General features: G+C 41.5%; 1 protein-coding gene across 3 annotated transcripts in view; it reads right to left on the minus strand.

Moving 5' to 3' along the window:
* The window catches only part of Otulin (OTU deubiquitinase with linear linkage specificity), a 46462-nt gene extending 32555 nt beyond the window's left edge, over positions 1–13907 (minus strand). For 2 of the 3 annotated variants that reach the window (XM_076857457.2, XM_076857455.2), the window contains exons 1-2: positions 13629–13907; positions 6102–6178 (exon numbers count right to left, since the gene is read on the minus strand). In XM_076857457.2, coding sequence (XP_076713572.2) covers positions 6102–6178; positions 13629–13759 — 208 coding nt within the window. In that variant the 5' untranslated portion in view covers positions 13760–13907. The remainder of the gene's footprint in view (positions 1–6101; positions 6179–13628) is intronic. The other variant, XM_076857458.2, reaches the window with a different exon arrangement.
* Between the last annotated feature and the right edge of the window lie 457 nt (positions 13908–14364).

Raw genomic sequence — 14364 nt, forward strand, 5'->3', positions numbered from 1 at the left:
CAATGGTTCTCCCTTGTCACCACAACTCTGGACCACTCTCCACTTACGGGGAGATGACCTCACTCAAGCTCAGAGAGCTCCAGGGGCCCCATCTCACTCCTCACTTAAGTAAGGAGTCACCCTCCTGACTGCCTTCCTGGCCTCAGCTTCCTCCACTCCCCCAACTGACTCTGCTCCTGCCTCATCCTACAACCTCCCCTAATACTCTTCCGGAAAGCTGTGCCCTATCCCTCAGGGCTGCCCACTCCTTTCTATGCAGGCGTCCAGGGTTACCTGATGCCCTGTATCAGAATATCACAGCCCTTTGCTCTATATTCTCTAAAATCATTTTGGTTTTCTTCTTAGAAATATTAACACCGGACACATTTCTTTTTCTGTGTCCCCACATACACCTATCCACAGTAAAACATGAGCTCCTTGAGGGCAGGGGCTTTGTTTTGCTTCCCAGCTGTGTCCTCAGCACCTGTAACTGCACTGACCCACAGGGGTCTGTGAATACTTTTCTAATCAAAGACAACAGTCTGAACTATAAAGAAATAATTTTACTGATTCCATTTTTTAAGGTTCTCTTAAAAAATTATTTATTTATTTTTATGTGGTGCTGAGGAAGCGCTCTACCACTGAGCCACAACCCCAGCCCTTGATTCCATCTTTTTTAAAATATTTTTTTAGTTGTAGATGAACACTATATCTTTGTTTATTTTTATGTAGTGCTGAGGATCAAACCCAGTGCCTCACTCATGCAAGGCAAGTGCTCTACCACTGAGCCACAGCCACAGCCTTGATTCAGTTTTTTATATCCATTATGCAAAAAGATAACATACTACAACAAAAATATCACTTAATTATCTGTATTTATTTATACCCTGTCCTGATCCCAAAAGGGTATTATTTGTTGACAATAAACCAGACAATGGAACTCTAACCATTAGTTGATTCATAGACCTCATTTGACTAAATACACATTCCCCAAAATTAAAAATATAATTCATGATCATACAAATGTTAAAAGTTTAAAAAAAAAAAAAGTCTTTAGATTTTCCTTAACATAAAAGGTTTGGGGTTTGAGTTTGTGGTGTATGAGTACACATAAGTTAACATGTATTTTTCAGGAAGAAAATGAGGGGAATTCTCAGGTACATCTTGATTTCCTTTTTAAGTTATTGAAGATATTAATGATGATTTTAGGACATAAACCCACAAGTACCTCAAAACATATTTACTCCTGAGGAAGTTTTACATAAAAATTAAAATTGTTTCATTCAACTCAATTCACTAGGTGTCTAGCATGTGCCAAGCACCAAGCTAGGAACTGTCTATATAAAGGCAATAAAGACAGAGGTTCTACCCTGAACAGACTTATAGACTACTGAAGAACAAAAAACCACAGGCATTTACAAGCCAGAGTGTGATGGTGCCAACATGATCAAGGAGCATCCCCCCTACAGTTTAAGTAAAACAATTTTTTTAAGTAAACTTTAAAAACTGTCTATTTTTAAAATCTCATTGTGAATCCTTCTATAAAGAAAATGATTTTACATAAAAAGGGAAATTATATTTATTCATATAAACAGATATGGTTAACTGTGGCACATGCCAGGATTAGCTCAAAAGTGAAACAGACTCCTTAGTTATAGTATCCGTAGACAACCAACACCAGTGCTGCACAGTCAATCCTTAGCAAACACGCTTCATCTTTTAAATTCATGCATCTGTCTTTCCACTCACCTTCCCAAAAAACAACAACTATAAATGTAGAGCCGGGGTACTACAGAGTGCACACTCCTAGGCAGTCTCCCTTCCTGCTCTCCCCATTGCTGTCCTCCATCCCACACAAAGACAAGACCTGTCCCTCTGGGCAAGTGGGGCAGGCCAACCACTTCAGGACTGAAGCGAGCAGACCAACCCATCTGATGTCAATACAGGACACATGGGGAGTGAGGGTTGGGAAAATGGGGTACCTGCACAGTTGGCAGCACCAAAATGTTACCTGAATTCCCATTTGGCTATTGTTCTATGGTGGGGTTGGGGGGAAGACTCCAACTGCTACTTCATGCCATGTACTAGGCCAGGAGCTGGAGGTAAGGACAAGGCAGTGCCAGACCTCAAGCAGCTCACTGAGTACCACACTCCCCTTCTTTACCTGCAAACTGTACAGACTATGATTGGTGTTTCTAGGAAAGAACATTTCTAATGGCAACAAATAAAAACAAGGAAAGCTGAAAACCAGAGTGGCAAGTGTGCTCCTCAACTACCACATGAGTGACGAATATAAGACTCAGACACTCAGAGGTAAGAAATTAATACTGAAACCCTCCAGGCAGCTGGGACTCTCAGCATGAACTAGGACAGGAATATCCAAGTTTTTCTGGAATGGGTCAGAAAGGAAATAACCCAGGCTTTAAGGGCTATAAGGTCTCTGTCAGTACAACACAACTTCACCATGCATGAAAGACACAAAAGCAATAGGTTCACTAAAAACTTTCAATAAAATTTCACTATAAAACCAGATAGTAAAAAAAAATAAGATAAAATAAAATAAAATAAAAAACCATATAGCAGGTCAGGTTTGAGCTGTGAGCCACAATTTGCCGAACCCTATACCAGGTAAAGAGTTTTCAACAAGAAATGGAGAGGATAAGAAAACTTTCTGGCTCAGTCTGGGCTTTGCTTCAAGAGAGGAAGCACTACAGAAGGATGTTATTTCAGGAAGAGCAATGAACTCCGAAGAACTGAGATGCAAGGAGTATAAAGGGATCCATTTTACTCCCAGACTAAAGCTGGAAGTTACAAGACCCACTAAAAAGCTTGAATGACTGTGTGGAGATCAATAACAGAAAGAACCTGGAAAGGGGAAGAGAAAACACTAGCTGACTATGCATCTTGCTTAAAAATATGGCTAAAAGGACTCTGCATCCATCCTCTGAAGTCTTATGAGTACCAAGAACAAGCTAGGACCACTTCAAAAAACATCTCCTTTGACTACAGGGAAGAGTCACCAACTTCTTAGGAGGAAGACTCAGAAATTATCAAAAACCCTACTGTGTACAGACTCAAAACAAAATGAAATACTTAAATATCTCTACAATAAAAATTATAGAACTCTATAGAAAGAAAGTGAAGAAAACACTGGGAGATGGGAAAACCTCCCATGTTCATGGATAGGTAGAATAAATACTATTTAAATGGTCATATTACCAAAAGCAATATTTAGATTCAGTGCAATCCCCATCAAAATACCAATGATGTTCTTCACTAAACTATAAAAAACAGTCCTAAAATTCATTTGGAAGAATAAAAGACCCCCAAACAGCCAAAGCAATTCTAAGTAAAAAAAAAAAAAAATTGCTGAAGGCATCACAATCCCCAAATTCAAATTATACCACAGAGCTATAGTAACAGAAACTGCATGGTACTGACATTAAAAACAGATATACAGACCAATGGTACAGAATAGAAGACACAGAGACAAACCCACACAGACAGAGTCACAGAATGCTTGACAAAGGCACCAAAAGCATCAGTAAAAAAGACATTTTTAACAAATGATGCTGGGAAAACTGATTATCCACATGTAGAAGAATGAGACGTGATCCCCATCTCTCACCCTGCACAAAAGTCAACTCAAAATGGGTCAAATGCCTAAGAATTAGAACAGAAACTATGCAACCGCTAGAAGAAAATGCAGGGTCAACACTACAACATACAGGTACAGGCAATGACTTCCTCAATAAAACTTCTAAAGCTCAGAAAATAATACCAAGAATTAATATATGGAATGGCATCAAATTAAAGCTTCTGCACAGTAAAAGGAACAATTGAGAGTGTCAAGGGAGGGCAGGGGATGTGGCTCAAGCGGTAGCGCGCTCGCCTGGCATGCATGCGGCCTGGGTTCGATCCTCAGCACCACATACAGACAAAGATGTTGTGTCCACCAAATACTAAAAAAAAAATTCTCTCTCCCTCTCTCTCCTCTCTCTCTTTCTTTAAAAAAAAAAAAAAAAAAAAAGAGTGTCAAGGGAGGGGCTGGGGCTGGGGCTGAGCGGTAGCACATTCACCTGGCATGTGTGAGGCACTGGGTTCAATTCTCTGCCCACATATAAATAAATAAAATAAAGGTCTATTAACAACCAAAAAAATGTTAAAAAAAAAAAAAAAGAGAGAGAGAGAGAGAGTCATCAGAGAACCTACAGAATGTGAGAAGGTCTTTGCCAGCTATTCTTCTGAGGATTTTATCCAGAATATATAAAGAACTCAAACAGCATCATTTTAAAAAAAAAAAAAATCCAATCAATAGGTGGGCAAATTAACTAACTACTTACTTCTTAAAAGAAGAAACACAGTCAACAAATACATAAAAAAATGTTCAACATCTTTAGCCATTAGGAAAATTCAAATCAAAAGTACACTGACATATCATCTCTTTCCGGTTAGAATTGTAGTCACAAAGAACACAAACAACAGATAGGCAAAGTCCCAGTGACTAGGGGGGCTGAGGGATAAGTATGCAAATTAGAGGCCAACCTCAGCAACTTAGCAAAACTCTGTCCTAAATATATAATTTTTAAAAAGGGAAAAATGTAGCTCGGAGGTACAGGACCCCTGGATTCAATCCCCAGCACCACAAAACACAAACACACATACACAAATAATACAAGCAATAAGTGCTGGGGAGAATGTAATGGAAAAGGAACACTTCTATATTATTGGTAAGATTATAAATAAGTACAGCCACCATGGAAATCAGCATGGAGGTTCTAAAAAGACTAGGACTGGAATCATGAAACCACCATGACTCAGCTGTACCACTCCTTGATATTTATCCTTAAAAAAAAAAAAAAAATGGAAATCAGCATACTAGAGAGATACATGCATACTCATATTTATAGATGCACAATTCACAATAGGCAGATTATGGAACCATCTTAGGTGTCCATTAACAGATGAATGAATAAAGAAAATGTGGTATATATACACAATGGAATTTTACTCAGCCATAAAGAAGAATGAAATTATGTCATTTTCAGGAAAATACAAACTTGAGACCAAACTAAGCCAAACTCAGAAAGTCAAGAATCCATGTTTTCTCTCATATTTGGAAGCTAGCGAGAAACAAATAGGAAAAGGAGGGAGGGGTTCTCATGAAAACAGAAGGGAAACCAGTACAGTAGGGAAAAGAACCAGGGAAGAGGAGAAAGAGAGGGAAAAAAGAGATACTAGGGAACCATATGACCAAATTATATTGAGTGCATGTACAAATATGTAACATCAAATCCCATTATGGATAATTATAATGCAACAATTTTAAAATTATCCTACTGTGTATCATGTGTTCCTAATTACAATGATAATGCTTTGTTAAAAATAAAATAAAATAAGCAGAAGCCAGTTCTGAAAACAAACCAATAGAACACCTGAATTGCACAGGTAATGAAAGAGAAAATGCCACTTGTGAATTATCTGAGGAGTATCCCCACTTGGCTTCTGTATGAGGCCTGCTGGCACAGGATCTACTTCACTTACAGCCCTGCAGGCCAAGTCTTCATGGACCAGTGAAAGGGGCTAGGAGGAGCATCTCTCCCTTGGAAAGGGCCCTAGTGAAGGTAAAAAGAGCAGGCCTGACAGATAAGAAGTATGGATGATGTGAAATCACAAAACAAGAGAGTTAGCACTATTTATTCAGTAACCATTCTTTTTAGTCAGTCATATTTACATGGCCATCTGCATGCAAAGATGTGCACAGGTAGCTTCAACTAGAAATGAAAAATCCATTTCAAAGTCAAACTCTCCTAGGAATGTAATGAAATAAAAAAAGAGAAGGTAGTTTCAGGAGATTAAAATAATCCTCTACAGGAACAAAAAAATGACATGAATATAAAGAATGCAGAGAGAATACGTGCACTGAAATTTTGAAACCTCAGGAAACAGTCTTCCCTAAACATACATACCTCAACAATAATCAGTATACGTAAGACCGTACTTGTAAGAATACTTCCTAGGAAGTGTATGTCCAGATTTTATGAATATGGCTATACCAATTTAACTGCATGTTCTAGTATAAACAGTAAGGACTCTAATAAATAAAACAATTCCAAACATACCTGATGCCCCTCTTTCATGTATAAGCAATTCTTTCTCCTTCTCTATTTCATCTGCAGCACGGTACATGTCCTCCTCGCTGAAATCACACCAAAGTAGACATTTTCAAAACACTTGTTGCACTGATGTATTCTGGTATATCACAATCTACAGCTGCTTACAAAATGCATGGGACACCAAAAGCTTAACTCTTCTCACATTACATAGTAGCAATCTGATCAAATATGGGTTCTATATCTTAGATGCTCATGTTTCTATCTCACCACTGTCTTCTACTTCAGAATTTCTTATAATGTACATCACTCACCAGCAACATGGTCCTAAGGCCATTCCAATTAATGTCTATTAATGTCTCAGATGTACATCTAGGCATCTTAGCATGCATCTTATCAGTGAAACTTTCAAAATGATTCTCTCAAGTTCTTAGGATGGGAAGAGTGCTAATATAAGCATGCAGGCGAATTACCAACCTTTGTAACATGTCACAAGTAAATATAACAATAGCTACTCTAAAACTAGTGATAGGAGAACATCAATTACAGTCTTCAAAGCTAACAATCCCCCTTGAGGTTCCTCCTGCTCCCTAAATCCCACATTCAACCAGCCACCTATGTTCTGTAGTGTTCCACATGCTTTCACTTTACTACTACTACTATGGACTTTTTACTCACATAACAGCTTCCTGAAGTGTCTCTAGTCTCTCTGGTAAACTAAAAGAATCTACTAAGTACTAGAAAGGGACATAATTCCACTAGGTACTAGAAACAATGAAGAACATAATAGAAAAAATGAAGACCCCTGGTTTAATGTCCGCTATCTCCCTCAAGATTCTCAGCTGAACACCCAAAATGACAAAGGATATAGAAACACCAACTCCATCTTTGCTGAAAGCAGAAGACATGTGAAAGCCCAAAGTGTTGAAAAGCAGATATCTGTGGAAAGCAAGCTAGTAAACAGGACAGAACCCCAGAAAAACTCTGAAACTGGAGTCCCTAAAGTCCTTCTGAGGGTATGGAGAACACACTAAGCTAAAAACAAGGAGACTGGCTGACACCCACATAAGGAACACTCAGACCCCCAACTTCCTCACAACCATAGCACATGCCATCCCCACACAAGCCGGTGGCAGGTGGCACTCCAGGCACAATGAAAGGCAGGAAGGAGGTCGTAGCAAGCTAAAAAATGTAAATGAATGACTAAGATGCCCCAACCACCTAGTACAGCTGAGGAGAAAAGAGGGACAGAAGAGATGCTAGGAGAGGTGGACAGAAGTGGGAGTCTAACCTGCCTCTGCTGAAATCATTCAATGGTTCTCAAACACTGGGGGGACAATGTCAAAATCTGCACTTCATCCTCCACTCTATTCTAGCCTGGACTCCATTACCCCACTAGGCACTATGCTCCCTTCACTCCAAACACTTGACCAACACCACCCTGCACTTTTTTTTTTTTAATAGTTGTTGATGGACCTTTATTTTTTATTTATTTGTATGTGGTGCTGAGAAGCAAACCCAGTGCCTCAGACAATCTAGGCAAGCACTCTGCCACTGAGCCACAACCTCAGCCTGCACCCTGCACTTTTAAACCTATGATCTGCTCCAGGGGTTCTCTCTTCTTGAACAGTTCATACGCCTGACCTGCCTCTTAGCCATGTCAGCCTTCTGCAGAGAGCAATGGATGGAGTGAGGACCTAGGAATCAGACTGTCACAAGTTGAACCATCCTTCATTCCATCTGTATGTACAGTGATTACTGGGGTAACTCCACCTTTTAGTGTCCAAGTTTAACCTCCTATAAAAAAGGATAGTAAGAGAATTCACTTCAAAGGACTGTTGTGAGGAGTAAAAACATGTAAAATAATTAGTACTCAAAAAAGTTAGCTATTCTTATTAATCCTCATACATTCACTGGTGCAGAATATTAATAAGCAATTTGCCCAATGATCATTTTTTATTCCATTTTTTTCCTCTAGAAATAAATGTGTGTATGTGTGTGTTGTTTAAGGTTTTGAGGGTGAGGGAACAAATATTATGGAAAGGGTACTTTCCTTGTATTCTGACTCCAGTGAGATTTCAAGAGAAAAATGTAACATCACTCCCGGAGCCTATTCCAGAGTTAAAAGCAAACAGAAACCTGATTCACAAGATCTAAAACAAAAAAATGACCAAAACATGTTCATTCTTTCCTTGAATATTTAACATTTTTCTGCCCCCTTGCTAGTTGTATCAGAGAAACTCTGATAAAAAAGAAACACTGATCCTCTGGAAGAATCATTTAAGTGAATCACTTTCTAAATATCATTATCAGAAATATGTCTTAGGGGAAGGCACTTCCCCAATCTTGCCCTAGTTTTCTCATCTTCAAAATGAAAGACTAGAGGAGAGCTATAAAATCAACACGATTCCTCTTCTAGGTCTTCCTTCTACAGACTTCAAACAAGTTCTGTGGCTAATCTGCACGCACATCTGGCTCCGCTTTGGTCCTCCTCCTTTTTAATCTACAAAATAACAAAAAATGCAATCACAACATCAGTGCCCAGAGGAGATTTTCTAAACAAGCACCTTACTGTACACCCCAACAATTCCTACAAAGGCCAACAGGAAGAAAATGAAAGGAAACAGAACAGGATAACTAAATGCAAAGAGAAGACAGAACAGAAAGGGAGATTTTTGGAAACAAAAAGCAGTGATTCGGGACACAGTATTCAAAAGAAGCAAATCAAAAACTGATGAATACAAGGCCCAGAGTATATGCAAATTATTTTAGCCACAACTGGATTTAACTCAGATCCTGTGTAAGAATATAACTAACTTCCTTGGTCACCAAACAGTATGGAAATTGTAATATGATCTTTAAAAAATTATCCCCAAGTTTTATCTCCTTGGAGAAAGAATAAGGTTTTTTTGTTATTGTTGTTTTTGGTATCAGGGATTGAATTCGGGGATGCCTAACCACTGAACCACATCCCCAGCCCTTTTCATGTTTTATTTTGAGACAGGGTTTCACTAAGTTGCTTAGGGACTCACTAAATTGCTGAGGCTGGCTTTGAACTTGTGATCTTCCTGCCTCAGGCTCCCAAGCCACTGGGATTACAGGAGTGCCCTATCATGCCCAGCAAAAAAGGATAACTTTTAAATTCAAGTAATAAAATCCAATCAACAGAAAGGAAGGAACTCAACAGCCATAATGAAGTAATTATCCATCTAATATAAGGCTAACAAGAATGGAAGATAAAATTAATTTTAAAAATACTTAATTCAAACTTTTGCTTTAGTTTAAGTATCAAAATATTAAAGCTGAAAATAATTACAAAATAAAATTATATGTAAAGCTGGAAATCTGAAATAGAGGTTTAGTTTGAATTTGTGTTATAGAAAGGAAAGACAGTGAAGCAATGAAAGGAAAAGGGATACAACAAGATAAGATAAATTCATAAACGCTGAACAATTTCAGAAATCTGGCAGGTTTTTTTTTTTTTTTTTGCATAAGTATTGGGGTGGGAGTGGGAGGTATCCACCATGGCAGAAAAGAGGCCAATGAAGCCTAAAGATTCAGATGATCACCACAACAAAAAGTTTTCTTTTAGAAAACATAGTAGGAAAAGTGGTAGAGGAAAGTAAGATAAAAGTCTTAGATGACCCAATTTCCTGGCTTACAAGTCACAATTACATTGTTAGATTAAATTTTAAAACCAAACGCAAATAATTCCTAGTTAGAAAATTCTGAGTATAGCATCATGACATTATATTTTTTAAAGTTCCCATTATACAGAATTTGCAAATTTTCTAGTAAGCTAAATATCTTATTCTTACTATTAAGGCAATATACCAAATTGAGTAAGCTACATGGTAATGCATACTAAATTATAACTGCTCTTGCTCTGTTCAAAGACCACCACACAAACTTTTGAAGACTTATTTTATAATGCTCACTATTATAAAGACAAAATTATACTATTTCCAAGAAAACCTGCAAATTAAAAGCAGAGCTCAGTGAAGCAAAAGACAATCCTGTGAAGCCAATTTTTCAATTTGATTCAACTAAACATGTAACATGAAAAACAACTCTAAAGTCTACACAAAGCTACTAAGACAGCATCCTAATCACTCACCAGTATGAACCTTTGCACCAAGATGCCTTGGTTATCTAAAAGAATTGAGTTTAGCTTTTTCAGCCCTCTGAATTCCAGTCCTGCATTAACTTGGCCTGTCCTAGACTAAAGGGTCAGGTAGTGAAACATAGCCAACCAATGTGACATACCTTCCCACACAGGCACAGGAGAAGCAAAGACCACTTAAACCAACCTTTTTCCACCACTTAGTGGTTGCAGAAAAGGGTGACCATCACATCAAATGCAGGGAAGTACCAGCACCGAGGCCAAAATTCCACCCCTCTTCTGCAAGTGGACTTCCCATGACAGGCTCAAGCTGTCCTGTGTGACTTCCAGAGGCATATGAGGACAAAGCAGCCACCCTCAACAATGAGTTTTGATTCTTAGAGACATCCTAGCTCTGATCCCTAAAGCAGGTTCTTCATTAGGTGGAGGGAGTGAGAGGTGATAGTTGTTACCCTACCACATTTACCTCATTCGACCCACACAAGGTGAAAGGAGAACACAGACCAGCGGTTTAATGCTTGGTGGTGAGGAAGCAGAGCTCACAGCCCCTTTAAGAATCTAGTTTTAAATGAAACCTTGGGCCAGAAACATTTACAAATTTTGCCTTCAATTTCTTAGGGCTTCACAGACAGTATGCTTCTCAACATAGCCAGCCCATGAATCCCTGATTCGAACCCTGTCCCGCCCTCACAGAACGTAAGAAGGGACATGGAGTAGTCTCTGTTCTCAATTCCCTAAATATTTCTGGTCTGGATATCAACCATGTTCTCAAGAACCACAGTGTGGCTTAGCTGAGTTAAGAGCAAAAGGCAGACACAAGAGTCAAATGTTGGTGGTGGGATAAGCCGGAGAAAGAACAGAGACCTGGCTAACGAGAGCAGCAGGAACTTCCAGAAAGTCCATTAATGGTCTAAGGGACTGTTGAAGACCTCTTCAAATGGAACCCTAAAGTACCCTCTGAGCCATCTTGGGGGTTGTCCAGGAGATGCCAACCAACAGCTCTCAAATGAGTCAATTTTCAAAAAGGAAAAAAGAAAAAGAAAAACTGCAATGACATTTAGAAAGCAGCTTATTCATATGGTTTACATGCCCACCTCTCACCCTTGTGAAATGCAGTGAGCTTATTGGAAAAGTTACCTATGCTGCTAGGAAATGAGCCATCCCTCACACCCTCCAAAGAGTCATATCCTAAATATATAAATCAGCTGTAGATGGTGGGTCATGAATTGTATTCATAACTACTTTTCACTAAATATGCTAAAAATGACTCTATGGAATATCTCAAAACATTTGCAAGTTTATTATATTTAATTGTTCCCAGTGCAAACACTTTGACTTATCTGAGTGGAAAGAAAAGGCTTGGTTCCAATGACCAAAAAGATTTTAAAAGGGCCCTACACTAAGTTTACACTGGAACTACTAATCAAGTAGGAATTTACATGCAAGTCTACATACTGCTGATTCAGAAAGATGAAACGGTATAGAAAGTCCAAAACTTAAGATGTTCAAAAGTTGACATCTGAAAGTTATACTCACCTCCCTATTTCTCCCATTGATGAGTTAAACGGGAATGAGATAATAAAAGGCAACAAAAAGCAAAGAGAAAAAAAGATATTAAGATGCTAATGAAAACACAACCAGAACATCTATTCTGGGGGAATGGGGGCTGAAGCTTGCTGTCATTATAATCATTTACCTCTGCCTGGTTTTGCTAAGGAAGTCAGGAAGAGGTGGGGTAGATGCCTGCCAAAGCATCAGGGATCCATGGCTCTGACAATGCCAAGCTGCATCTAAGGAGTCTGTAACTGCTCCTTAATGTGTATAATGACAAACCTAAGCTAGGTTTTTTTTATTATTATTATTATTCCTTTCAGCTTTAAGTCTACTGAGAAATGAAAAGGGCATCTGTGTCCTAACCTTTTCCTCAGAGAAGAGTTCCTTCCCACTGTGGCCCATTTCCCCAGGTGCTAACTCTGAGAACCACATCCATCAGAAAACCTGCCAAATAACTATGGGTACTTTTGGAAACAGGAGTCTGGTTTCAAGTTTCTGCATCTCTAAGGGAGTGTGACACTGCTCAGTTGAAGACTGAGAGGTACAACACCTGAGAGGCAAGGCATCAAGGGGGGGGGGGGCGTCCCCCAGGGAAGCCAGAAAGTGAAAGCAGGGTGGTGGTAGCCTAGTGGTGGGCAGCTGCTGCAACAGCAGCACTTACCAAGGCAAGGGGCAGAGGTGAGAGAGCCCCTACTTAAGCCTCTGCAGGGTCTGGAGTAGGACTTTATCCCAAACAGAATACTTATAATTACAGACCACATCAACCCACCACAAGGGTATCTACAGTGGTTTGAAATTTAAAAGGAAAAAATAGAAAGTGCCTCCTTTTAAAAATGAGGATATTTCACTCAAAAGCCAATATATCTGGATTCTTCAGATACAGAAGATCTAACACTATATAGGCTGCAGCCCCCAAAACAGACATAAGCTATCCAGGTCCCCAAGAACAACTCCTGGCCAATTGTACTAACTTAAGTTACTTCCCTACCTCTGGAGTTTGAGACCTCCTGCCCTAAATCTTTCCCAGTGACCATTAACCCATTAAATGAATAATTACAGTCACACTTGAGTGCTCAACAAGATACTCCAAAGCACGTTGTAAAACACTATGCAAATGAGTTTCTATAATACCATTATCTACATAGCAGGCTTCTAAAGAACCCCTCTGTAGGCGATTAAGACAGGAGCTCTAAAGGTGCATTTAAACATGCTTTACAATTTAATTTACCAGCCAATTAAAAAATATCTATCAAATTGGTTGTCTGTGCTTTCGTCAATTTCAGAAGTTCAAAGGCATTTAAATGGGCCTACTTCTCTACAGTGTAGAAAGTGCGCCTCAAGTTCATACCCCTGCCATTTTTCTCACAGTTGGGTAGGGAACTGCTCCGACCCACACTGACTTGCGTTGTTTTAAGGGACAGGAGAACTAGCCAGGCCGTTACAGGGTAAGACGACAAGGGGTCAGACTGCGTCCAAAGGCTGTCCAACAGGTGGGACAAGCGGCGACTTGCCTCCCAAGAGCAAACGTGTCGCGCTGCTGTCTTCCGGTGGCTGAGACAGGGGCGACCTTACTTCCTCCCCACGCCGGGCTGGAGGAAAGGGCTACGGGGAACCGGTAATAAGACGCTTCTTGGGGTCGTTTCCCCAAATTTCTGGAGTTTCCTCAACTTTAGAGACGCCACGGCAGGGCGCGGGGAGGGAGACGATGGTGCCCAGGGTTGTGAGAAAGGCCCTCGGGAAGCCGCTGTCCTCAGACACCGGCCGAGTGTCCTCCTCGGTGAGGACGCCGAAGGAGCCCAGACCAGCCCTCCGCAGGGGACCCGGCCCGCCGCCGCCCGGCCCTCGCCCCGCGCACTCACGGCTCGGCCGGGCACCGCATCGCGGGCCGGGGCTGCCCGCCGGCCGCCGCCTTCCCGCCCTCCCGCGCCGGCGTCTCGCCGCAGCTCGCGCCCGACCACGCTCCGGGCTGGGGCATGGTCCCTCGACTCATGCGGCCGTCCGCAGCGACGGAGGAGGAGGCGGTGCGGACGGGGTTCAGCCGCTCGGAGCGATCCCGAGCCCCAGCTGCCGGGGCGCCCCTCCGTGGCAGCCACCGCCGCAGCCGCCACCGCTGCACTACCGGCCGCTTCCGAAGGTCCCGGCTCGCTTCCGCGCGCGTCACGGCGGCCGGCCCCGCGATCTTTGACCCCTAGTGAAGGGGCGTGGCCGGAGGCGGGACGTCCTGGGGACAGCGGCCTCTGCGCGTGCGCATTCGAGAGCTGAGCCGCAGCCCCGCTGGTCCGCTGCGCATGCTCTGACCCCGCACGGTGAAGTCGCTGCTGTTCGTTTTCCCGGTGGCTGCGAACACTAGGTCCAAACGGGAGGCACCTGTGATGGGTGAAGAGGAAGAATCTGGACCAGAGCTGCGGGCTGACCGGGAGGTGCTGCGGCTCGCCCTGGCCTCCCGCGGGCTTTGGCCTGAGCTGTCGGGACAGGCTGGTGGCTGGCTCCGGGGCCGGTTGCGGGGAGGGAGAACTTGTCCATCTGGACACGGTTGCGAAAGGATAGCACTATGTGTTCTTGGGTTGTGTTCTTTCATGTAGCACTATGTGTTCT

Source organism: Callospermophilus lateralis, chromosome 5 (genome assembly GCF_048772815.1).
Source record: "Callospermophilus lateralis isolate mCalLat2 chromosome 5, mCalLat2.hap1, whole genome shotgun sequence".
NCBI lineage: Eukaryota > Metazoa > Chordata > Mammalia > Rodentia > Sciuridae > Callospermophilus > Callospermophilus lateralis.